The sequence below is a fragment of the Calidris pugnax genome, unplaced genomic scaffold (genome assembly GCF_001431845.1).
Source record: "Calidris pugnax isolate Ruff unplaced genomic scaffold, ASM143184v1 scaffold4, whole genome shotgun sequence".
In the NCBI taxonomy this organism is placed as follows: Eukaryota; Metazoa; Chordata; class Aves; order Charadriiformes; family Scolopacidae; genus Calidris; species Calidris pugnax.
This window is the reverse complement of record NW_015090781.1, coordinates 8870936-8897827: the sequence shown is the minus strand read 5'-3', so window position 1 is coordinate 8897827 and position 26892 is coordinate 8870936. Positions and strand designations below refer to the sequence as shown.

The 26892-nt window shown below is 41.8% G+C and overlaps 1 protein-coding gene and 1 long non-coding RNA gene across 3 annotated transcripts in view; both read left to right on the top strand.

The window, feature by feature from the left end:
- The first annotated feature begins 5 nt into the window (after positions 1–5).
- On the top strand, positions 6–3534 carry LOC106896978. Of its 2 annotated transcripts, none has more exons than XR_001413698.1 (4): positions 6–135; positions 633–748; positions 1896–1964; positions 3178–3534. It is a non-coding gene; the product is annotated as an uncharacterized LOC106896978 (long non-coding RNA). The 2 variants fall into 2 exon arrangements; XR_001413700.1 differs by lacking the exon at positions 6–135 and adding an exon at positions 198–308.
- Positions 3535–13678: 10144 nt separating this feature from the next.
- Positions 13679–26892, top strand: part of ABLIM1 (actin binding LIM protein 1) — a 197014-nt gene continuing 183800 nt past the window's right edge. Inside the window, exon 1 of the mRNA XM_014958447.1 lies at positions 13679–13796. Coding sequence (XP_014813933.1) covers positions 13784–13796 — 13 coding nt within the window. The 5' untranslated portion in view covers positions 13679–13783. The remainder of the gene's footprint in view (positions 13797–26892) is intronic.

Sequence of the window (26892 nt, the reverse complement as noted above, 5' to 3'; positions counted from 1 at the left end):
CCGGCCCAGCCCAGCCCCGGCCCGCTCCCTCAGGGCCGGCCTGGCCCGGGGCCCGTGGGCTTGGGCAGCGGGGAGCGCCGTCCTGCCGCCTAGCCGTGCCCTTGGCGTTGTGGGCCGCCTGTGCCGGCCCCCGGGGTGCGGGCAGTATGGGACACAGCCGGGGCCGGGAGCGGGCGGAGAGTTTGGGGTGTCTCGGGCCCCCCCCGGCTCCACGGACAGCCCCCGGGCAGGAGGGCTGAAGGGGAAGGGGCGCCCACCGCCACCCCTGTCTCCGTGCCCAGAGGGCTGCCACCGGGCTCCCACAAAAGGTCTGTGGGTCTACACATGCTGCTCTGCTTGGTGAGGAGGCCACCGCCTCCACCCGGGCACACAGGAGCAGCCCTGGTGGGGGTGACCAAAGGCCCGTCTGTCTGTCTGTCTGCTGGGACAGGGACTGCCAGGTCCTCCCTCCCTGCCAGGGAGACATTGAAATGCCCAGCCTGCCATGAAGCAGCGTAAGGGTGAAAAGCTCAGAAAGTCAGTGACATCTTGCTGCTGCTGGGCAAGAGGCTGGTGGGGTGGTCATGGCTGACCATGGTTCTTCTGGGACTTGCACCATTTTTACCCGTTTCATTGCTGTTTCCTTCCCCCAGGGCTTTGAAAGAACCACAGGAGAGGAGATAAAGGGGGCTTTACTTCACCTCCAAGTCAAATACTTCTGAGAAAAAGATCACCCCTGCCATCTTCCCATGGCGCAGGAAAAGCAGAGGTGAGGTGGGGTGAGCAGAGGTTATAGATGTAGCTGGTGGGTGGTGTGATGTTTTGGGAACAGCTAGAATTCATGGGGTACTGTTTGGGTGCTGGGCAAATGGAAGTAGGGGAACAGGGTTGATTCGGCACTGGGAGAGCAGAATGAAAAGTTGGGATGATGACAGACCAGTGTGGAAAAGAGAAGAGAACCCATAGTACTAAATGAAGAAAAACTTTCTCATTAGTTTTTGGAGATCAACAAACACCAGCTTCCTTATATGCTAGGAGCAAGCAGAGAGATGAATCAAAAGACAGGACAGAACTACTATTTAACTGCTTTTTTTAAAATTGTGTAATCTGGGAAGTCTGACTATGTTGATCCTGTGATTAAGTCTTAATAATGATTCTGCTGTACTGACTTGTTACTACCTCTATGCTTTGCTGCATAGAAAGAAAGAGTCCAAGTACGGTGTGGAAATAAGTGCTAGTTGTATGTGGATACCTTAGCTGAAGTTGCTAAGGAGCAGACCTAGCTATTTCCTTCTCAAAATCCAGACATACCTTTCAAATCTATGTTACTTGATAATTGTGTTGGGTTTTTTTTTTTAAAAAAAAACACTTATTGTGGGTTCGTCAAGTTATACTCTATAGATGTTCTTAGGAAATGTAAATTTTCTATGTGGGTAGTCCTATGATGAAATATATGTACCATCTCTGCATTCAGGTAATTATTAATGGGATGGATTCTGCATTTGGAAGGTGCCTGTCTTCTATGGTTTAACAGAAATGGTTCTATTAGACTTTTTAAGTGTGCTCTAGGAGGCAAATCCTTCTTCAGACGAATTTAAGTGGTATCTGCTATAGTTTTGCACAACACCCAGATTATTATTACTATTTATGTATATTTTAAATATGTAAATATTTATATTTATTTATATAATATTTTTATACTATAAGTACAGCTCAGCAGCTACATTCAGCCTATGCTTACATGGTTTGTATTGAAGGTTTGGGTTGCTTTAACTAAAAAAAAAAAAACAAATGACAAGTTGTAGGTTTGCAGGCAAACCTGTTGTCAGCAGGAGGGCTGAGGGCGGTACAGCTTTTCTCCCATCAATGGGAGGGTGTTTACCATGTTAATGGGGACATTTCCATTCTCTCACCAGAGATACTGTTTTGGAGCCTGCATCTTTTCTGAAGAAAATGTGGATTTAAGGCACACGTGCTTGATTAAGGTGCCTAAGAACGTGGTAATTTAAAATGCTCTTTGCAAACCATTTGGTTTTGCAAAAATGTCTTTTGGGTGTGCCTGGGCCTTTCCATCTCTGAGCAGCAGAATGAATAACGAAACAGTAAGATATAATGAAGATATAAAAGGAGACAGTTTTATAACAGTGAGAGTATTGCTAAGCGTACTTCACAATTTATGAAATCATAAGTCACCTCTTCACAGATGGTGAGGTAAAGCTTTTCTAATGCTTGAGGGCCTCTTATTATTCTAAGAGTGCCTGATGTCTATAAACCCATTTTTTTTTTAAAGAGAGCATTTCATTGTGGTTGGAATTCAAGTTTTGGTTGTAAAAGTGACTTATTAGGGCTTCTCAAGATGAAATGCCTTGCAGTAAGGGCAACAAAGAAAATATTGCAATTATATAATTATCCCTACGCTTATTAAACAAATTGAGTCTCTGGAAATAACCCTGCATTTACTTACCAATATATTGAACTAGAGTTTGTAGCCACACTGGAGAATCCAGTCTGTGGTGCTTATACCTTTTGCAAATTGTATATACGGGGGTTTTATGCTCTTTTAAAGTAATCTTAAATCTGTCAAGTATATGGAGGTATTTCTTCCTGCTGGGAATATTAGATAAATACTGGCAGACCAATAGTAATGCAAATCACTGGAAACTAATGAAAAAATTATTTCACCAGTGTCAGTGCAAAAGAACTCGGCTGAGGTTACATTCTGTTTGGATACTTCTTGTTCTCATTGGAGATGATTCAATTGGAGGTGACGTGGTTACGGACAGGCTACCGATGCCATGTCGTATGCAACAGTACATCTTCACCTGCTCATGCTTGATGTTGTTTCCACTGATATAAGCACAAGGATTATTACCTATCTTAATGTTCTTAAGAACAGAGTTTTGCTGCTTTGGGGTTTTCTTTGGCAAGGTAGTTCTTTTTTTTTTGTGGTGGCACATGCAATGAGTTAGTGTTTTGCTTGAATGTTAGTTGCCACAGCTTGAAAGCGAGGCTATTTTAATTGATTGAGCTTTTGGGAACTTTTCTCCTTCTGACAAATTAATGAAATTGTCTAGATTAAATCAATTTAAATGGAGTGAGACAGTGAGATAATGTGCTAGCCTTTCTATCTGAAAATCTTTCTGTTTGGATTGATGGCACCAGGCCAGTCTCTAATGGATGTATTTGTCTGCATTACAGAAGAACTTCCTGCATTCTGGACTTTTGCTTCAGAGAGGTTGAGGATTTGAAAGGTACTTTTTGTACCCCAGGATGAAAACATGCCAGTAGAGCTATGCGTAATACCTGTTTATATTCTGCACAGGAATTTATTGTGTTTGTAATAACCAGATTGACATCTATGTTTTCAGTGACTACTTGGATGAAATAAAGAATGAAGTGTTAGTGGCTCAGCATGATCTCTGCTTTTGAGGAGGGCTATAGAAATATTTCAAATCATCTTCAGACCTTTCTGATTCTGGGCTTTTTTATAGAATGCAAGCATTCTGTGCACTGGATACCAAAGAGCGTACAGTGGGCTGGAGTCAAAACTATGCTTCTCCCATATATGTAGTACCATGCATGCTTTTGTTGGCTGTCACTTTCCATCATGAATTTTCTGGCTTTCTGTGCCCTCAGCTGTGTGCAACACCCCCCTCCTTGCTGATTTGCTGTAGCACCATATAATCTGCTCATGCAGTATTTCTTTAAATCCCGTTTCAGGCATTTCCTGGTCTGTGCACCCTGCTCCACATCTGCACGTCTGCTCCTTCTGTAGAGACATTAATTTGTCTTCTGATGGGTTATAAACTTCCTAGTCATTAACCTATTGTCCAGTTACTTACTGGTCACATCTGCAAGTCTTTTTACACCATCACTCATTGCTACTGTGGAAGACGCAATACTGGGCTGGATGGACCACTTGGTTATCTCTTAGGCTATTTATTATGCTTGTACTTCAGTTACACTGTCTGTACTACCCTGCTTTAGCTTAGTTAATGGGTTATAAAGGAGACCACTAGGAGGTCAGAAGTGTATTTTATCAGTGAAATGAGATACTTAGTTTCCAAACACATCATGTTTTCCTCAAATGTTTCTATTCCACTGGAAGCGTTATAATCCAAGCTTTCCTCTATAAGTAAATATATGAATGCTCTGCCATAGGGTGTCTGCAATAATATATACAATCATGTATAATTATACAATAATATATACAATTATACATAATCATTGCATATTTATAAGTACATATAAATGTATGAATATATTTGTATATATATTAAATCTATGTAATTATTATTAACCTAAATTCTTGAAACCAGATAAAATACTCTGGAATATGATCAGTCAGAGCTTAGTCATTTTCAGTGAAATCTGCAGGTTAGCAGGACCACCAGTTTATTTGTTCTTGTGGTAGTGGAAGCTGAAGCAAAGAGATCAGGGATAAACTTCTGGGTTTATGCTCTATTACAATTGTAATGACTGCAAGAGACTGAATGTGGTACAAATAGCCATAAAACTGGATTTTGCCCCAAAAGATTGGAAAAAAAAATAATTGAGCAGTCCAGCTACTGTAAATTGGTTCCCTCAATCATTTGTCTATGTACTTGCAGACAGGGAAGTCTAGCAACCAGAATCTGCATGTATTTCTGCGGAGAATTTAGGCGCTCAGTCTTGACCCTACTAAGAGATTGCTGAGTAATTTTCAGATCAGCTCTGACTGCATTGTTTGTTTTCTAATGCATAATAAGATTTCATTGTTATTTACATCTTTGGATTTAGGGCTATAATCTGTTAATCCCTAAAATGTCATCAGATAATCTGTTTAATCATAAGCAAAAGCTGATCTTGATAGTCAATATGTATTATGCAAAATATTTCAGGCATACTACTACTATGCAAGTATAGAACATGCAGATCTCTCTTTTGCATTAGTCCACACTTAAAAGTAGGTTTCTGTCAGAGTTTCAATTCATATATCTTTGTCCTGAGGCTTAATTGAAATCTTTCATGGAGTCTGATATTAGATTTTCGCATTGTAAAATGTCTTAATTTTGAAGCAAGTGTCTGAAATGTTTATGGCGCAGGGTACTCAGTGGTGGCTTCATGATTAATTTTAAGTTATTGATAGCACAATTATCTAGAGTGGCCCAAATACTAGTGTCACAACGCTCTCCAGTGTTCACTGTCCATAGAGTTACATGACAAAAGTCCAGTGATGTTCTTCAGTTTTGTGTTCCATCAGGAAAGTGGCCAGTATCTCCTGAGGTCTGTTCATGGCTTCTTGGCAGGAACTTGCTCACACCAGCAGAGGGCACAGATGACCTGTAGGACACAGATGTGGGATGTAGATCATCTGTAGGACACAAAGCAGCAAGGTTCAGAGACTCCCTTATAGCTGTTTTTTGGGGAAAAAAGTAACTGTATGTATGCTGTGTAGAATGAATTAGTATAACAACTGGTGATGTTATCTCTGGGCTTAACTGCTGTGTGTTACTTGGCTTGTGAAAGCTTTGCTAGACGACAGCCCATCATCTTAGAAGTTCACTTGTCCACTTGGTTCTCAAATGATGTTATTTGAAGCTACAGGACTGGTTGACTTTATGAAGACAGTGACTTACCCCTGTGGCTATCACATCCCACGTGATATTTGCATCTTTGCAACAACTAAACCCCAATGGATTTAGGAAGGGTCTTGTATTTAAAAGTGTGCCCTTCTTGACAATTAACTGAATTCTTGTGTGGTTCCCAAAGAGGTGAGATTGACTGTGTACATCATCATTGCATTATTTTACCTATGGGTGAGGGTAGAGGGAGCCATCTGAACACTTTCAGAGAGTTTCATGCTCAGAAGCTATCCTTTGAGCCAAACTGCATTTCCAGAAAAAGTATGTACAGTTTGATCCTTTGTAATTCTTTTTGATCATCAGCCCTGTAGGAATGAGCGTCTGCACTCGGATGAAGCCTTTAAGGAACTGAGCTGGAGGCACTACTGACAACAAGCAAAGCATATGAAGTCTGCAGTAGACCCGGGGTCATCCAGAAATGTTTCTCTTCTTCATCCCTGTTCCTTTGCCTGAGGCTGCTTTGGACTAGTTTGACATTCAGCCCTCCTGTTGTGAAATGCTGACGTAAGCAGGTCTGCGTTTGCGAGAGGCCTGATGTGATGGAACTGTCCTGGGTTAGATCTTGGGGTGATGCTGAAATGCACTGTCCTCGACTCCTGCCTGGCAGCTTGTGTGCTGGGTGAAGTGTTTCCATTCATTCGGTTTCTCTGATTTAATGTTCAGAAGCTGTTATCCCCAGTCTCCTGGGATTTCCCAAGTGGAGTCACACCAAGCTGGTATTTGTTCCTGGGGTGTTTGCTGTAATCAGACCTGTGCAGTCTGCGCTTCCTTCTCCCTCTCCAGCAGGAACAACCAGGCAGCAGAAAGCCAATTGTTACATTTGGCATTACACAGTACAGCGTACGTCAAAATTCCGTGTTCTGGTGTAAAAATCTTGTCCTGGCATTAAGCAGTTTCCATGAGCCAAGCCCAGTGCTAGCTGGTAGCCCGCAGAGGGCAGCCTGGCCTCGTGTTTCACTCCGGCAACGCGCTCAACGGGAGAATTCAGTCATCTGCTGGCAGCTCTGGCAGCCTGACTTGCTGTGGAATAAACAACTGAATGTTGGGGAGAATTAACATCAACCCTAAACTCAAACAGATTCAAAAGTGGACCCCCCCAAAAAAATATCACTTGACTAAATTAAGGCTTCTGGTATTTTTATTTTTTTAAAACATGCTGAAAACAAAAAATTGCATGAGAAAACTCAGCTAGACCTGAGCTTTAAATATCTCATATATTCAACAGATAATTTTTTGTAGGTGTCAATAGGCAAGAGAAAGAAAATATCCAGAATAACAGTACCTGAATGTACTGGACAAGACTAACAAGAGAAAAAAAAGAGTTATTTTTTTTCCAAATCTCTTCGGGAATCTTCCAAGATTCAAGTTACTGTGACTGTAAGGCTGTGCCTCTGGCTGGTTGGCTCACGTTGTTTCCCAAGTGTGTCCTGAGTCCTTCTGAAACAGCCAGCACCATTTCAAGGAGATTTCATTTAAGAGGATGTGTCTACACGCAGGCGTGTGCCTTAGCTGTAAAACTGATCCTTGCCAGGTCCGGGACCAGGGGCTGCTCTCTTGAGTTAGAATGACAAGAAACAAGGCATTCAGTTCCTGAAAAAGAGCCAGTACTTTGTGTCTCTCAAATCAAATTGCGTCCACCAGCTAATTAAGGAGTGATCTTGATGTGCTCTGAAGGGAAGCCTGTCTACTTCTATACTTCTCAGCCAGAGGGCCCTGCAATACAGCGTTCAGAACAGAAAATGTGTACAAAGAAAATAGCATTTGAGAAATTTAGACAGCCTCAGCGCGGTGTGAATTCCAGCAGTACGGGAAGAAACCGAAATACCTCTTATGGTCAGATGTCAAATAACTCACTGGTGTACTTTCACATTGATTTAGGTAATGAGTTTCTTTGGCTGCAGACTTTCTACCCCACGTAAGGATGGCTGTTCACAGCAGAATGTATACCCTTCTCAGAGTTTGACTTATTGTAATTGCAACTACAGGTGAATTTTAGCTTCCGATTCCTAAGGCTTTCTCCGTGTATCGGAGTGCTGAGAGATTTTGACTCTGGTTTATTCAGAATATTCTTTGTTACTCTTGTCATGTTATTGGGAAATATCTTTGCTAATGTGAACTTTGACCAATGAAGTATTTGTCGTGTTTCCCTTTGATAGCATGATGTAAAAGTTACTCTGTGTAAAAATGCTTGCACATTTAACTAACTCTGATCGCATAATTTAATTATATTATTAATATACTAGTCTAGTATAATTATTAATATTAATATTTTATTATAGTATTAATAATTTAATTAACAGCAAATTCTTTAGGGTAAAGTAGGGCACACAGTGAGACAATGTGTGGATCTTACTTGATGCAGATCCGAAAACTAATTTATAATTAACGACAAAGGCAGTTTGTGGAATTGTCTTTGTATCTCCTGAAGGCATGCGCTGAATACAAGATTAGTATGAGCTCTTATTCAGGGTACATTCTTCATATGTGAGCCTGTGAGAACCTGATGCAAAAACTGATTAAGTTTCTGACTCTGAGCTCTTTGTTGGGATCTTCCTGATCAGGATACATGCCTAGGGCTGGTGCTGAAGTGCTTCAGCAGTAAATCCTGGCCAACACTTAGCTGATCTTTCCAAACCTGACTCTTGGAAACGAATTTGCCATTTTGGCCCTTGTGTCCTAAGTTCCTGCAGGTACATCAACCATTTTGATGCAAGAGCAATGTATAGTAGACATTAACAGGCTAATCTGGGAGCTTTTCCTTAGCTGCCAGGATTGCCAATATTTCTTGGTTATATAAAATTTACAGCATTTATATGCTAGCGTGATCTTACATGATCTGTGTAAAAATTTTGGGCTTCTTGAGTCCAGTAGTTGGTAGGTTCTTAGGGTAACATAGGTTCAATATTATATTTTTTGCCATAAAGGTGCACATACCACAGACAATGTGGAGGGTTGAATAACATGCAGAGGGTTAAGAAAACTGGTTCTCTGGAATGAAAAAAATAAGGAAGATGACTTTGGGATTTGTCTCAGGGGAACTTTCTAACTTTTTGATTTTTTCTTTTTGTTTGATGGTTAAATCTCTTTATATATGGATATGCGTCGTGGGATATTTTGGGGGAAAAAACCTTCAGTAAAACATGTCTATTAATGTTTGCCTTGAGTAGTTTGGAGCTCAGTTCTCCTTTGAAATATATAAATGGGAACTTTTCTTAAAAGAGATTAGTGGGAGCTGCCCTTGAAGCTCACTGAAAGCAGTGAAAGGCCCTGTATTTGTGTGACTGTGATGCCCATTACTGACTAATTGCAGATTCCAGTAAGAGTGTTATATTGAAAATAAGAGACCTGTCTGGCTTTCATGTCATTCATGTCACAGAGAACTATTTATTGTGAGCTTATCACATCTGTCATTCTTCAGCATCCCAATTTCAGTTTAGTGAAATACAGTTAAATAGATTATTCAGGCCAGATCTGGCCATTGTTGCTCTTTGCCTTGCCCACAGAAGTAATTTTTTGAAGCCTGCTTCTGTAAGAATTTGTCTTTTGTTCCAAAAGAACCCCTAACTTCTGTCACAATGATCTAATTTCAAGAGGAAATGTACTGTGTTCTGTAAAGACGGGTATGTTGTGACTGATGAGTTATCTGCATCAGAGAAAGATGCCATGCTGACTTCTACCTGCTTTTTCATCCATGCTAAGTCATTCTCCCCTGATTTTAATGAAAAAAAAAGGAAAAAGATTTACGTACAACTGATATGTTAATTATTTTTAAAACCACTATCCTGTACAACAAACTGGTTCAGAAATGATGGGGGACAAACAATGAGATTATAAACCTCATTTTCCTTGGAATCAATGCTAAAATATCAATACTTTATTTCTTCTTTTTCAGAGGATGGGGAGAGGGTAGGGGGAAGGGCAGGGACTGTGGGGACTGGTAGCAGCAAATTGTTGGAAAGCCAAAGCACAAAACTTGTATGACACATGCACAGCATATTACAAAGATTATTCAGTGTCTGACATTATGTGTCCGAGTCTTTGTCCAAAAGCTGCTGAAAAGCAAAATTCTCACCCCTGTTGTTGTGCAGATCTCGAGTGGGACACTGTATTGGCTGTAAGAGTTCAGTAACAATCATTAATGGTTTCACATTTCAGACTCGTGGGTTAGCTGGACATTAGCATTCTTTTAAGAGTTTTCTGTTTACTTAATGGATGGAAAACTGAATGTTCTTTTATGCATTCACACAGTGGCTACGTGATAGGAAGTTATTCTGCACAGAGAATGCAGTCCAGGATTTAGAATACTTTTCTTTGAAGATGTAGGTTCTGTTCTTTGCTCTGACATAGATTTCCTCTGTGATCTTGGGCAACAGACTTAGCTTTTCAAGGGCATTTAGGCATCTCAAAATACCAACAGGGCATTTGAAGGCACCTATTGTTTGGTAAAATATATGAATCTGTTTGGGCATCTCTAAAAAATCCCGAGGTGCCTGTTTCCATCTCTTAAAGCCCAAATACCTTTAAAAACTGTTGACCTTAGTGGATGTTTTTCCTCTGATCTAATTTGAGTTAGAAGCCTAGGCTGTCTGTACAGTCAATAGGAAAATGTAGGAGATGGGATCCTGCTTCCCAGTTGACTAATTCAGAAGCCTCAGGTACATGGCTGAAATAAAACAATGTCAATCACTGCTCCTTAATGGACTTCTGAAGTAGTCAGGAAATGGCTCAGTCAATCAAACAGCTCAACAGCTTGCTGCTGCTCCAAAGGATCATCTCTTTTCCCTCTAATGGTTCCTCCTCACCCCTTCCTGGCTGTGCAGTTCTTGTGCTTTCTGTCAGCTCCGGTGTTTATCTGAGCCTGTGGTTTCTTTCTCCATTATTCCATGTCCTTACCTGGCAGAACGCTAACCCAGTGCAAGAAAGGGAGCGATTCTGTGCTAATCAATGAGCTAAAGTAGTTCCTTGAGGGTCGGACCAGTGGTGCTGGTGCTGCAGTGAGAGGAGCTGGAGCAGATGGGTTGGAGTAAGAGAAGAGGGAGCACATGGAGGGGATGTGACCACCCCTTGCAGAAGCAGCAGTGAACTCAGGAGTTGGCTTGTCCATCTTACCCGACTCAGCATCTTTTGCCTATGTATCTGAGGTCGTTATCTGTAAAATAGTAATAATGGTGTCTCACTTCTCTGCACCTCCCTTTCCCACCCTCTTCCGCTCCCTTCCGCATTCCCTAGAGGCTCAGACAGACAGGGCAGAGCTGACTCAGCTGCACACATGCAGATTGCCTGCCTGGTCCTTGTGGCTAATGAAGACATGGCCTCCAGAACTGGTAACTGTGGAGTTCCCACTGCAGCTTTCCTCCTTCATTTTAATTTCTCTTATTCTAATATTTCTGCTAATTTCTACAAAACTTGTAGGGACGTAGAACTCTTTCTGAATTATACCTTTTAGGCAACTTGAATTAAAATTCTACATATGCAAAACTGAAATATCTTGCAGGGGACTTGATGGACAGACAGGAAAATAAAACTCTTATCAACCTCAATTCCTCCAGAAACCCAGCTAAAAAGCTCTTTTTAATAAACGAGTGCTGTATCTGATCCATTTTAGCATTCTCTGACTAGTCTGTTGATGTCTTAGAGACTTTACACAGAAAGTGGCATAAACTCTTTGTGTTCTATAGAAACCCAAGTTACAAATGTTTTTCCCTTCCTACTTCCTAGCAGTATAAAGAAAGGAAGTTCTTAATTAAAAAGTTAATTTCTGCATGTTCCTGAACCTTTTTTTTCTAAAGAATCACACAGGAGAACCCTGCATAGTGCTTGTTAGAAATTCACTGAAGGAAGTGCATAGGAAATTACTCAATTAAAAATACAAAATGCTGTCATACTACGTTGACTGAGGAAAACCTTGGCTCTTTCAGACAAGAACAAAAACTTGAGTTATTTGCAAGTGGAAAACTTTACTCATTTCAGAAAAGAAGATAGGGAAAGGAACTGTTTTAGAAGTGGAAGTCAAATCACCAACTAAGCATAAGTCCACAGGAGTTGGGAAGGAGTAGAAGAACTTGAGATTTATGTCATTCCTGCTGCAGGATTCAGGAACATAATGAGTACAACTGAGCTGAAGGGTGGGAGACGCTGGGGTAATCCATGGCAAATACAGCTCAATGTCCCTAAAAGTCACTGCTGTGTGCGAGAATGAACACAAATTCAGACAAATAGATGTTTCGATTCATTTTTTGTGTGCATATATCACCTGATCAGAAGGCGTTTGTGTGTGGCCTCCATTCTGCTGCTGCTTCCCTGCTTTCTTACACCCTGCTCAGCTGGTGGCGTGGGGAAGGTGAGTGGCATAAAAGCCCTGCCAGAGGGTTGGTCTGAGAGAGCAGATACGCTGTCGTCCAACGGCAGTGGGAGCGTGTGCTACATCTGTTTCTAGCATCCCTTTCTGCTCTGTGGACACACTGTGATGCAATCTTTGACACCTCTCTTAGATACAAAGATTTTGGTAATTGCTTTCGGGTTTTTTTTGATGGAAAAATTGTGTAGGCTTCTCGCTCGTATGAAGATGTATGGTGTATGGTAGAGCAGAGTGGAGGAGTTGTGATTCAGTCTCTGCTGTCATTTAGTTTGCGTGCTGGCTCCTCACTGAGCATCACAGATTGTGCTTTCTGTTTCTTAGTTCATAGTTGCCCATTCTGAAATTGATAAGAGTCTGCCCCAGTGTTTGAGTTTCACTATTCTGATGTGGTCTTCTAACCTGTTATTCTTGACAAACTAGATTGTTGTTTTGCTTAACTCTCACCAGCATCTAATAAACCGATAGATGGGGGTTTTCTTTTTAGTGTGGCTTGGGAGTATTTGCCTTTATTAGATTAGAGGCTTGGCTACTGTGGGGAGGGGTGTCCACTAGATACTGATCTTGTTCTTTGGTGCCGTGCAGTTGGTTGCTCGCGGCTTTTATTAAGGTGCCAGGAGGAAGCTTTTCTGTGTGTTAAAGCCAAGATTGTTTTGCAGACAACACTGCTATGATTTTTATGTTTATATACTATTTACATAACAGATATGCAGGTGTATAGTTGCTATGCTCTGTTGCTGTTTGGTCAGTGAATTTCAAGTTGTGCCACAGACTCCCACAGCAGGTCACAAATGCAGTGCATTGCTGTCAGTGGGTGATTTTAGAAGAAGACCTGTCTTTCCAGCACTTTAAGGAGCAGAATGGTTCTGGTTGGAAGGGACTTTAAAGACCATCTAGTTCCACCCCCTTGCCATGGGCAGGGACACCTCCCACCAGACCAGGTTGCTCAAAGCCCCATCCAGCCGGGTCTTGAACATTTCCAGGGATGGAGCAGCCACAACTTCTCTGGGCAACCTGTTCCAGTGTTAAAGAATTTCTTCCTAATATCTAATCAAAATCTCCTCTCTTTCAGTTTAAAACTGTTATTCTCATCTTATCCCTACCGTCCCTGATGAAGAGTCCCTCCCCATCTCTCCTGTAGGCCCCTTTAGGGACTGGAAGGGACTAGAAGGTCTCCTGGAGCCCTTTTCCAGGCTGAACAATCCCAACTGTCTTAATAGGAGAGGTGCTCCAGCCTTTGGATCATCTTGGTGGCCTCCTCTGGACTCGCTCCAAGAGGTCCATGTCCATTTTTATGCCGGGGGCCCCAGGTGTGGTCTCACCAGAATCCCCTCTCGGGCCCTGCTGCCGGTGAGGAAGGTCTGGCCGTGCTTTTTCTTCTACCCTTGCCTTTGCAGCCGCTGCGGCTCTTCCCGAGCCCATCACCAGTCCCGCCGCTGACATTTCCCGCAGCCGGCATCGCCTTATCCCTCTGCCCGCCCCCCTCCCGCACCCTCCCGCTCCCCTCCGCCGCCGCCCCCGCTTCCAGCGCGCAGTCCCGCCCCGCGGGTGCCTCTGCGTGTGTGTGTGTGTGTGTGTGTGTGTGTGTGTCCCGCCTCCCGACACGGCCACGGACACCCCACGGCCACGCACCGGCAGCGCAGGGCGGCGCCGCCCCGCACCGCGGCGGGCAGGGAGCGGAGAGAGGCAGCGCGGCGGCGGCGCGGACCGGCCCAGCGCCCCCCGCAACATCCCCCCGCCCCGCAACATCGGCCGCCGCGGAGGGCGCAGGGCGGTGCGGACCGACCATCCGTCCGTCCGTCCGTCCGTCCGCCGCCCCTGAACCATGTCTGCCAGAGGTGGGTCTCCGCCGCCCCGGGCTCCGCGTCCCCGCCGGCGGCTTGACCTTGCCGTGCTGCGGTGCTCGGGCGGAGGTTGCGCGGGCGATTTTGGGAGCAGGGGAGGAGGCGAAATGATTTCCCCCCTCCGTTCCCTCCCCTTCTCACCGGTCCCCGGGAGGGGAAGGGGCTCCGGAGCGGGATGCAGCGGGGGCTCAGCGCCGCAGAGCATCCTCGGGGGACCGGCCCCAGCCGCACCTGCGGGCCGGGCGGGGGGACTCGGGTGCGGTTTAAAGGGTGATGGGAGCGTGTGTGTGCGGAGAAAGGAATATGGTGGTGAGGAGGGGGGTGTTTAGGGGCAGGACTGGGTGGTTATTACCGGTTCGGAGATAATAAGTGATTGGTATTGGGGTGGTGAGGCGTCGGGCTCGGTCTGTCGTTTGTAAAGTGCCCCTGTTGGGGTGTGGTGATAAATCCGGTGGGATGATACACCTCTTTGGATGGTATTTGCGTCTGGCTTGAAATTAACATGTTGAAGTTTTACTTCAAATTTGCATTTGTTTTAATAATGGCCTAAACTTGAATAGCCTTTGTCCTTTGCGTGCGTTTCTTGCGGAGGCTCCGAGGGTTTGGTAATTCTGGGCTGGGGATGAACAGATCAACCCTCATTGACTACAGATCCCAGCTTGTCCCAAACTTCTGCTTCTGATTTGAGAAACTGATGCAGGTGTGGCCCAAAGACTGATGCTTTTAGCTGTTTGATTATAGTTAGTACCAATTAAAGAACTGGAGGCATGCTGCTAAGCATTTTCTGAGCGTTGTCATAACAAAGCAGAAATACTTGTAAGGATCTTTTTTTTTTTTTTTTTTTCCTGAAAGAAGAAAAAAAAATAACCTACATAACAATGACAAGTAAAAACACTCCCTGGTTATCTCTGGATTGAAAAAATACTCTGTCAAAATTATGTATTGCAGATTACCCAACCCCTGAATGGAGGGGTGCCTCTTATTTGTTCTTCCCTTTATTTCTCTGCATCTTGGTGTATTAAATACTGCTCAGCATGGACCGTCTCTTTCATTTGCTTGGATTCCTGTTGATGTCCAGATGAGCTTCATGCACATGGAAGGCATCATGTGACTGCTGAAAGGTTAGGACCATTTTGTGGTTAGGACCATCTTCCTAAAGCATCACACCCATTTTAGATATAAATAATAAATGGTGTTAGAGCAGCATAATTCTTCGTGGCACAGTATTATTCTTGCTTTAGGAAGAAATGGACCATATCAGTCTCCAAAGAATCCATTTCTGGAAGAACACTGAGTATGTTAGCATCAGGGCTGTGCTAAGGATGCATTAGTGCTTGTGGGGAAAACCCAGCAAAGCTTTGTAATATGAATTAGATTTGTTGTCTTCAAAGGGGTGCCTGGATTTAAAGAAGTGACAGACTTTGCAATTTCAGCTCTGTAGATGACTCCCCAAACCTGAACCGTCCAGAATGGGAAGCCGGGGAACATTTCCACTGGCCGTATTCCCTTTTCCTCCCCCCACCATCCCTTTTTCCTATTCATCTGCACAACACATGATGTTTGATGTCTGCTAGATTCTGCTGGAGAGCTGCCTGGAGAAGAAGGGTGAATTCTTTCTCAGCCTCTTCCCTGCCATCTATTATTTTCAGAGTAATTAGTTGGGGAGAGAGAGAGAGTGAGTCCATAGGACTTCAGGGAAGTAGTGAATAAGATTCATAAAAGAGATTAAGATAGTAATTTCTACCGATATCTGCTTTTCAATTTTAACAAATGGACTTAGTTGGAAAATAAGCATGTCTTTGTGACTGAAGTTATTCAGTATTGAGCAAGGCTATTTGTGTGTAAAGCAGTATAGACTGTTGTTATTATTAACCATTTTTAACACTACTGCTGTTAAAATCTTACATATGAACTTACTTTTACACACTTATGTGGTATGATGAGTCTTAATGAGGTTACTCATGAGAAAGTAGCTCCAGTAAGAAGTAAGTCTTTAAGGGTTTAGGGCTTTGTTCAAATATCTGATAGGGACCCTTTCCTTATGAAGGCAGATTACCTCATGCATATGCAGTCTCATTAAAACCACTGTATCATTAGGGTCTGCATGCTCAGCGAATATTGATTGTTAATATTTTATGTAGTGTTAGCTGTCCAAAAGGTGATCATTATTATTCTGAATGCATCAGAGACTCGGAGCTGTCTGCTTGTTGATTATATACCAAGCATAACAAGAATAGCTGAAGAGCTAAACATTCACCTGTGTCATTTTTATTACTAGACTGTGGAAGATATTAAAGGGATAGTAGAAAACATCACAATATTATCAGTGTTCAATCTGTGCAGCTCTCTATTCACCTCTTTTGCTCCAGGAGGCAGCATGGTCTAGTTAACTGACTGCAACAGATGACAGAAGAAACTAGTGAAATCCAGCAGTACCTCCGTGCTTCTGGACCGTTCCTTTTTACTCTTCTGCTCTAGTTCCCTGCTGTTGTTGTTTAACCAAAACTACCCTTATAGTTAATGACATTATGACAGATTGTAAGTCAATACTTAAAGTATAACTGATAACACAGATTCATTCAATTTTGCCTTAAATGGGCCTCCAGATGAAGAGTTTTATGCTTCCGAAATAACGATGGCTCAGTTTCAGAGGTGTTGCTGTGAGGACTAATGGCTGACTTGTGCTTTTAGATGAATTTTGTGAAATACTCCTTTATTTTCTTCCACCTTTCCCAGACTAGGTGGTTGCAGTCCTTCACACCTGTCCCTCCCCTCTCGCTGTTATGAAAGTGTAAGGTCTCTGACATTCTCCTGCCGCTTTCCTGAGTACAGCTCTAGCAGATGTTTTGACCAAGCGCCAGATGAAGCAGCAGAGACGTGTATTCCCAGAAGCTTGAACAAATAAGTGTTCTGGAAGTCCGGTGATACGACTGGGAGCTCAAACGAACTTTGAAAATCCCTTTTCACTTCCCTGTGGAGTTGGAGTCCTTCCCAGGGCGCTCTCAGGACCTGCTCTGCAGCCTGTTGGGATCAGGGGAGAGCTGCCCTTGACGTCAGTCGGGCTTTTCAATTTCGCAGTTTGCAAAAAGCTTCATATTTTACTTTCAGCCCTTGTTAAGTAGTTGTTATTAGGACTCATACATGACTGAATTTGGGTGTTGGAGTAAGCCTTATAGATTGTTGCTAACCTAAGGGCTTGTTTGCAAAGAGCTGTAAATTCTCTGGATGAAAGACATTTTTCTAAAGCCGAGTATAACTGTGACCTACTTGTGCATGTTATCTCAAACTGCTTAAAAACTGTCAAAACTACTTGTTATCATGAAGGTTAATGGAAAAATGGCTATTTTTAACTGTTATAATCTTCAGTTATGCTACAGCAAACAGGCACAAATGGTGGTGGTTGGTATAGTGAAATATGAAGATCTCTGCTAATTTTTTTTTCCTAAATAATAAAATAATTTAATCCAGCAGGAAACTTCTTCAGGAAAACAAGGGCATGTAAAATAGCAGGTTTATCAATAGTGGTGTCTTTTCAGCCTTTTTTTGTGCCATAACAATGATCACTGAATTTTGACAGAAGCCAGTGGTAAAGAAATATTATTGCTATCTAATATTACCAGGTTGTACTGTGCCACTCTGATGCTGCAAGTGTGGGTGTTGTAGAGAAGGTAATTACATTTTTTAGCCTACTCAATAGTCAAAGTAGTAGGGTTGTTTAGCTTAAGAATTTATTTTATACTACAATCCTTGTCTTTTCTTATTTGATTTTCTAACAGATGTGAATCAAACATTTATCATTTTAGACAAAGAAATCACCGTTAATGCTGGTGTGAGGGAGGTTTTGTCCTCATTTTACAGGTGAGACAAGAACTGAAATGATCTTTTTGGGTTTTCTGTGTTTCAGAGCCAGGTCAGAAGAGGGGAATTTCTGCTTTTTGTGCCTGTTCTCGGGTGCCTTGTTTATTCTTACACAAGTCAATAGCAGATTTCTAACAGGTGGTGATAAACTGGAGCTCATGGTGTTTTGCTCTGGTAACAGTTCTTTCTTTATCCACACTGTGCACATCACTTGATTGACCCATCTCACAGTTGGGAACTTCTGTGTGAGGAAATCACAGATTTTTCTAGGAGGTATTTACATACTAAATCTTGAGCTCTTACATATTCCACTGTGAACTTTTATTTTTCTTTTCCAAATCTTCCAGACCTCCTCAAATAGCTGTAGCCGTGGCTGCTGCTGCTGGCAGTGGTGGTTTTGATTGAGGTCTCTGCTGACTGGTTTAGAAACTAGCTCCTGGGAGCTTCTGGTCAACGTTTTATTCCGGTCTGTGATTCTCACAGTGATATTGCTCATACCTAAAGGAACCAGCCACTTAAGGAAATACTGTCTGTCACATCCTTTTTGAAATCTATTGCTGTGTTTTTCTAGTTGTTCTTACAGATCTTTCTTTCAGGCGTGTAATAATCTGTTGTTGATTTAATTTGTGGCCTGACTAGTTCATGGCTATCACTGAACGCATGTTTGAAATAGTTAATTATTGTAGCTTTAAATGCTTCCAGTCCTAGTGATTTCCACCATTTCCCTTGGTATAACACTCACTCCCTTGCCTGCAGGAGTGGTTCCTGGCAGGGGTGGGTGCTCTGCAGCATGACCTGAGATGGAGCTGGCTGCAGTGTCTCGCCAACACAGCTCTTTCCCACCTGGAACACCTGAGCAGAGCAGAATTTGGAACTGGCTCTCAAGGCTTTTTCTCTCCCCAGCTTTTGTCCTGAATTTCTTTTGTACTGATTTCATACTGTTATTTAATCCTATCTGTACGTTATTTCTTCCAAATACATGTAATGACTTAGTTGTTTTTGTTTTTTTCTCAAGCTACTTGTTTTAGGGCTTGAACCCCAATTGAGTGGCTTAAATAGTTAAGGATCAGCACCTGGATTGTCACTGCAAACTGTAATTGTCTGTACATGAGAATCAGCTGCAGCCAAACCTTTAGAGCTTTTGTTCTGATGGGGAGCAAGAATATTTTACTGAGGTATCTGACTTAAACAGTAGTAGCTCTTTTAAGCTGCTTCTTTTAAGTTTTGCCTCTTCCCATCTTTTTTTTTTTTCCCTCAACAAAGCTTAATCTGTGCTTTTTAACTTTTGTGATTAAAGAAAACTATTCCTGAATGCATGGAAAAAGTTGCATAGACTGATGGCAACAAAAAGAGGAAACTGGGACAATGAAGTAGAATCTATTTTAGATGCATGGCTTTGAAAGGAATTGCACATAAGGAAAATAAGCATCAGCTTATGGATGGAAAAGCCAGCAAAATTGCTTTTAGTGGAGAACACCAGAACCTCGTGTGTTTTGCAGTCTTTGAAAACAGTCTTTTGGGGATTTTTATTTTTTTTCTTTTAATAGGTTTGCATTGAATATTTTGAATTATTTTAAATCTAATCTGTTAGTAATTGAAAATGAAACCGCACGTGGTTAGTTCATGTGAGTGGTGTAGTATTGCTTAGTTTTGCAGTGTAAAGGCAGAAACACGCAGTGGAAAGCAGACTCTACATCTCAAGACCGGTAAGTATCCCCTGATTTTTTGGTCACATACTGTTTAGGCTATGATGTCTTTATAAGTAGATCTTGTTCTTCATTAAAACCCAAAGAAATGTCCTAGATGTGATACAGTAATAGCAGAGAAAAACTCTGAGACACGCATTTTTTTAAATGCTCAGCCCTTTTTGTGGCATGTTTTCAGGAGGAACTTCATTTTTAGAAGCTCAAACCCAAATAAGAGTCCCAGTCCTGTAAATATTATTGAGCATTGCATTCGGTGTGTTTACCAGTCCCATATGGTATGTAGGGAAATCCTTCGTTTGTAAACACGGTTGGACCAGCCAGGCTTCAGCAAGATACACCTGGGATGGAGGAGTCTTACGCTCTCCTTTTGCCATTCGTCAGCCAGAATTAGTGCTTTGGTGAGTCAGTTTGTTTCATGTAAACCATGAAGCATGGCCACATCCACAGTGCCGTGCCTGCTGTTCATGTGCACACATTGCAGTTAGACTTAAATTTGGTATCACAGTGATTGCGTAGAGCTTTAGTGAGAGCTGAATATGAGCTACCTGTCTGAGTACCTGCCCAGTTTCTCGTGTGGAATTTGCAGCCTGTGTTGACTTCTGTGCTGTTAGGAAAAGTTTGTTGTGGCCAGTCCCAGCAGACTGAGCGGTGGGGCTGAGTGGGGTGTAATGACACAGCCTTGGAGTTATTTCCCCACAGCTAGAAATGATTGCACGCACTTCATGTTTCTTGAAAACTACTAATCTGTTCATCTGAGCTCTCCATATTGAAGTGGAAGGAGGATCTGTCGTCATCACTGGAAAAAAGGCTGATGTGTAAAAAGCTGTGGTGTGGGGGAGTGTTTTGTGGCACCATCGTGCTGTCTTCATCCAAGTCAGGCAGCAGACTGTGAGGTTCTGACTCCCTGGAGCCCTTAGATCTGTGCTTCACTCTTTCGGAGCTGTAGAGTGTGGTACCTGTTGCTCTTCACTGGCAAAGCCAACGATGGCTTTTTCTACTTCATGGTAATAGATGTTTTCTTGGTAACTTACCAGCATGGTGCTTAGCAGTGATCCTTTTGGAGTGGACTTTCTGAGGACATCATGACAAGAAGAAAACCTCCTGTCTACTGCTTCCTTATTAATAAAGATGGTTTATACTATTTCTGGAACTGCACAAGATAGACACGTTGTAATCCAAAGTGCAAAGCTGAAACCATTTCTGTAACATTTTCTTAGTATTTATCATTCCCTTTGCTATACCTGGAATCTTAACTTAGTAGTTTTTAATGTGCTTTTAACTACTTTCTCCTCCAATGTAAGTCTTGTACAAGTAAGGACTGTGGGATTTCAGTGCAAGGATTCTGCTTTAATTACTGTTATTATAAAGCTGATTTTGTTTCTGTCACATCAGGCTCATATGAGGCATCTTTGATCAACAGAAAAGTCAGCAAAACTGCTGTTCAAATTACAGTTTCCTTTTAACTAGTGATGAAAGCTTTCGGTTTATTTTTGGCATTAGAAAGGCTGGGAGGCAAGCAGGTTAGATAAGAGCTGAAACCTAGTTAATGATAAAGGAACATAGCAAAGAGAGTGTAATAGCAACTCTGAAAAAGGTGCTCCAGCTCTAACTCTCAGTGACCCTACAGCCAGAGAAAATGCCAGTTTATGCCAAAGTGTGGCTTTCTTTGGTCTCCTGGACTGGAGAAATGGTTGCCACTCCTGTTGGTCTACATTTGTGGGAGAGTTGGCCTCAATAAAGACAGTTTAAGGTGAATGAATTTCATAAGAATTAGGGTGTAAATGAAGACATGGATTTAGGAGTTGCTGTTTTACTGAAGGTAATGGTAAATACCTTGTTCAGTGGAACAGGAATATAGTTGAGCTTATGGTCAATAGACAGTGTGGAAATCTATGGTTTTCTCAGAATGAAAACCGAAAGGAGGGAAGTTTTTCTTGAATGAAAGCACACCTCAGTGAAGCACAAATCTAAGCACCTTTAAAATTAGGTTTAGTTGCAAAAGGAATTGTGCTGAGTATTAACCATGAAGCAATATTTCATGCCTATTAATGAAAGTTGACATAATGTAAATATATTAATTTTCTCTGCCGAGGACTTCCTTTATTCCAGTCGGAAGGGTGTGTACCTGCATGAACAGGCTGCACCGAGGCATGTGTGGATGTCTCTGTTCCCCAGAAGGAAATCTGCAGATGTCTTGAGTGGTTTATAACGAGCAGAGCTCTAAGACCTGTTACCTTTCACTGGAATTATACCCAGTTTTATTTTTTAATCTTAGTTTCATGAATATGCTCTGCATATGAATGTAGATACACAAGAGAGGATTTGAATGTTTCTATGGCCTTCTGCTGCTATTGTATAATTTTCTCTTTTATTGTCCTAGTAAGCCAATAAAACAATTAAATGATAACCAGACAATCCACTAAAAACCTGTGGCATATGTAAATAAGAACAAAACTTATTGCAAGAAGACAATATGGTTATATAATAGTGTGGTTATCCAAAACTGTTTATTCTACTTCATGAGCTGGAGATAATCCCAAAATTATCCTGTCCAGACTTTGATCTAAGGAAGAGTAATAAAACTTTGATCATTGTTGAATTGGCAGCAGCTATAAAAAGCCTATGTCATATTTCTCTCTTAGGAACACTGGCTAAATCCAAAATAACTGATAAAAGAATTTGATGATTGCAGCTTAGGGATGTTTTCTGACTTGACCTGAAGTAATCTCTGTCCAAAAATATCTACAAGTATTTTTTTTCTATTTTTTGTTGCCAGATGTTTTGATATTTGAGATGAATGACAAAAATGTTTTGTGTACTTAGATGTGCAACACACATTTGGGATCTAGTGTTTCAGAGAAAGAGGCTCTGCTTAACTGGTTATGTTCATACATAATTTACAATATAATTCTGATGCCATTATCTTGATTCTATCTTTCTGAAAATGTAATCTAAAATTTAAAGTTTTTAAATGGCTAAAGTATATGACTGTGTTATAGTTACCACAGTGATACTATATTTCTTTCCCTGCTTGCCACATAGTAAATATTTTCCTACACCTGTTTCTGTAGGAAACACCACTTGGGATGTTCTTCCTTTAGAGCTGCAGCTGGAAAATGGCAAATTTTCCTAGCTTTAATATTTTAAAACTTAAAGGAGAACATAAAAAAAAAAAAAGCCATCTAACCTTTTTTTTTTTTTTTTCCCCCCATCATAAACTGAGGGGTTTGAAAATCCCAGAATTGTATGGGTCAAAATAGCTCACAGACTTGTAAAGTTTGTTTGGTACTTTTGAATTTCTACCCACAATATGTTCAATATAGAAAACGGCTGAAAAGTTTGACTCAAATGGCAGTTGCTTTTAGGATCTTTAATGCATTTTTTTCTATCTAGAATAACATGACCTCAGTCCCTGGGTAACGCAGGGGATTTCCAGAGCTGCGTGGCAGGGATGGTGGGAGCTTTGGTACGGTGTTTCAGGAGTGAAGTCTCAGGAGAGGGCCATGGCTTGTTCTTCCTCTGGCCAGGCTGGGGTGGCACTGGGCATTCCCCATGTTCTGCCCAGTCTGTGGTGGTGCAGGAGCTCAGCAGGGCAAGATTCAACCTCTTTTGCTCTGAGTTTTCCTGCCAGCTGGCTCCCTGCTCGAGGCAGATAAACTACGGATATAAAGTTTTCTTTAATAACACTCATCTTGTGTTTTGGGCAGTAAATTTTATTGAGTTTAACATGCTCAAAATTTAGGTTTGGGAGATTTTGTGACTTTTTGCAATAGCGATTTCCCCCTCTTTCACTTGTCCTCCGGTGAGAGCTTTTGTGGATACCAGGAGTTCTCATTTTTCCTTTCTGGAAGGCACAGAGGCCAAGCAGCCCAGTGCTAGAAGATGCACTTTATCCTCTGTCCATTGTTGCCACTCTGTATTTATCAAAAGCAGAAAGACTCTGTGCCTGAAGGGGGATTAAGAACCCTGCCATCTTGCTATTTATGATGCTGAGGAGGTATTTTTAGTACAGGTTGTTGGCGCTGCCACCCGAGGGGATGGCTGAGAGAGGGTGGGTCAGGAGGCAGCCAGCTGAAGCTAATGAGTGCTGGGGAAAGGGGTAGCCCCAGCAAAGATCCCTTTGGTGGTTGGGTGCCTGCCTGTGAATGTGTATGTGCCCACGTAAACAGATTTGGAGCCTACGTATAGAAAACATCCGAAGAAATTGTATAGAATCACCTGTGCTCACTGCAGCCACCTGAAAGAGGGGAGTGGGTTAATTCATGCTCCGTTCCACACAATTCCTATTCCTGAAAGATTACTGGAGTTATGTGGAATGGTTTTGATATGATACTCTGTTCCCATAGCTGAATCCTCCAAACATATGGGTCTAGAAAGATCTGTACGTTGCTAATACAGGTAACGACTCGGTTTTCTAAGGCAGCAAGGTCGAGATTGAGACTTGTTCTGCCCTTGTTAAATTTGCTTCCTACACGTTCCTCTGGAGACTGGGAAGTCATGAGAGACGGTGAGTAGGAGCTGGAGAGAGGGGAAGCAGAATGGAAGGGCACCTGGGAACGGTGAGCAAAAGAGCCATATTTAAAGCAGAGTGAGGCAAGAGGGTGTGCCTGGAAATCCTTCTTCAAGCTGGTACAGAAGCAGAACTGACACAGACGAGAACTGGCCCTGAACCCAAAAAAGATTAAAAGAGATGGGAATAGAGAACATTTGGAGAGTTACAGATACCTCTCTAGTGCAAGGAGTTGTCAACGTTCTGATGTAAAGAAGCTTTTTGGTTTTATTTCTTTGGTTTCTGGACACCCTAAGTAGCCTAGCAGTGAAGGGAAGTGCCTTCTGGAGTAACTGTCCTTAACATTGCTGCAGATATTTTTGTGATTTTCCGAAGGGAGCAGAGGAAAGTACTGGTTTTAAATTGCCTGAGGTAAAACTCTTAGCTGCCTAAAATCTCTGAACGCTTCACAGGCTGATCTGGGAGCTGGTGCTCTGCCAAATCCTATTTTTAAGCAATTAGGTTTTTCTCCCAACTTTACGAAGTTACGCTTCTCTAGCAATATCACACAAGCATAGGGCCTGGAAAGGGAGCAGGGAGGATGTGTGCAAGCATACGACTTTTCAGGGGAAAAATACAAAATTAAGTTTGGTGCCATGTTTCCGTGATGGCAGAGCAAAGAGCTCATCTGCAGTGAGACTGAACAGCCCCAGCCCTGGTGTGTTTCCATCCTGCTGAGTTGCTACTTTAAAGTAGAATGTGCTGTTTTCCTTGAATACACAGTTAATTCTTTTCTATTAATGCTTTCTCTGCACTGCAATTTGAAGTTTCAAACAGCAGTATTAAGAGATTTCCTCGGGCAATTAGGAAACCCCATCAGCTGGGGAACGTGAAGAAACCAGAAAGCATAACACCAACAGAAGTCCTGTGTTAACTCGCTGGGAATGGGTTCATTATGAGATCAGCTACGATGTCCTTTTGATTTCTGACATGTCTAAATAGCCCCACAGATGCAGCCAGAACTAATCAAAGGGTTTTCATTAATGTAACAAGTATTTTTTTTTATTTTCAAAATGCATTTCATGTAAATGAAATTGGGAAGACAGAAAGAATAACTGGAAGAGAAAGTCCACAGGAGCCACTGCTGGTGCATAAACATTAGTAATATTATTAACAGTTCCAAACTTAACAGTTTCAGTCAGGATTTATCTTCCTTCATGCTGGCAGGAAAGCTCAGTTTACTTAGTGTGTTCTCATTTTCTGATTTCCAGCAATAAATGTTCTATCAAAAGCAGACCACATAACAGTCAGAGTGTCTGAGATTTTTCCAAGTTCTAGGATAAAAGAAATGGTGCTTTGACACGCATATGGGAAAGTGTTGGTCTGATTAAAATGCATGTTAGTGTGCCTGCTCAGAATGCCTTTTAAGTGTGCAGTTCTTAATAGAGCATTGATTGATGTTTCTTCCCCAAACTGTATTCCAGAAACAATACTCATCATGGACTGAAATAGTTCTTGACTACTATGAGGTTTCATTTTCTGCCCCACCCTCCTTAATTTCTGTAATGCAAAATAACCCAGTAGGAAATCTTTAATCCAGCTTTTCATTCTGTCCAACATTATTTACTCTAATATTTATGAGTTCTGTAAGCATGCTACTCTTGATATTAATAGTTTGTCTTGCGGGTGCAAGTGTTTAGCATCAAATTCATTTTCCAGTAGGAACTGGAAGTTAAAAGCCTTTCTAAAATGGTTATTTTCCTGGTTTATGTGTCTTGAAAATGTCAGGCATGTTGGCTGCACTTGAGCATAGTTTTCTGCAGTATCAGAGGGTGAGACAGACACAGTGATTTGATCTTTCCTAAGTGCTTCAAAAATAATCAGCATGCCTTTTATTTCTGATCTATTTCTTGCCTGAATGACTGTTTAGAAACTACAGTGCTTACTTTATGGGCGAAGAATATATTGACAAAAAGTCTTTTTTGGTAGCGAAGCTCTTTGAAGACAAGCTATACTCTCTTGTGTTGTGTAAAACTAGAGTAACTGTGGAGTTCAGCACAGTAATTTGTGCTGATCAGAAAGATTAATTGGTCAGATTTTTGGTAATGATAGGAAGTAGAGGAAGACATTGAACAGAGGAATAGTTGTAGAGACAGTTCATCCTGCCTTGAGGCATGGAGGGGCACACAGCTTTTTCAAGTCCCTTTCACTGTTATTATTTTGTAACTTTAAGGTTTTGTGCTATGGGACATATGGGTTTGTTTGGTCTAGACCCCTATTTCTTTAAAACAATTCTTTTTTGCATGTTTATTTGTATATGAAAGCAGTACAGAGAGCCCCCACAATATATTGTTGTTTAGGAATTTAGTTGATAATGAAGGTAGTTATACTTTGGCATGTGTAAAAGAATGTTAATTTTATATACAGTGATTCTTAAACTACATGAAACTGAGTAAGTATTCACCCCATTTGAAAGTACAAAAGTAGGCATTGGGATCTTTGGGGAATTGTTCATCCTGGCAGTTACAAGAGTCTAGGTAAAATCTGTATTTCATCCACAATCTGCTTTTTCTGATCTAGGACATGCTATATAACATGCTATCCTGGAAGGAAGGTGTGAAAAATACTTTTAGCTGTTTCTAGAGTGTTATGACTGATGTCAGATGTAGGTTAGTGCAGGGAAGAGAAGTTGTGTAAAACTGGAAATTGATCCTACTCTTAATGAGTTCCAGTTCTGTATATTAATCAAAATATTGCTGTCCCTTCCTCCCTCTCTCCCTTCCTCCCTCGGGGCTAAACTCTGCTCTGAACTGAGCAGCTCAGCTGAATTCTCTTGCCATCCTGGCAGCCACATTGGAAAATGGCTGGAAACGTGAGGAACTCTACAAATTTTATGTGCATGTATACTGATGTTTTTATTCAGTTATTCACGATCAACTGCTGCTGGTCATGATTTCTGGGTTAGCTGAGCCACAGACAAGTATCCATTTTTTTCCCTAATGCATAGTTTGCTTTCTAGGCATGCCTTACCTTCTCT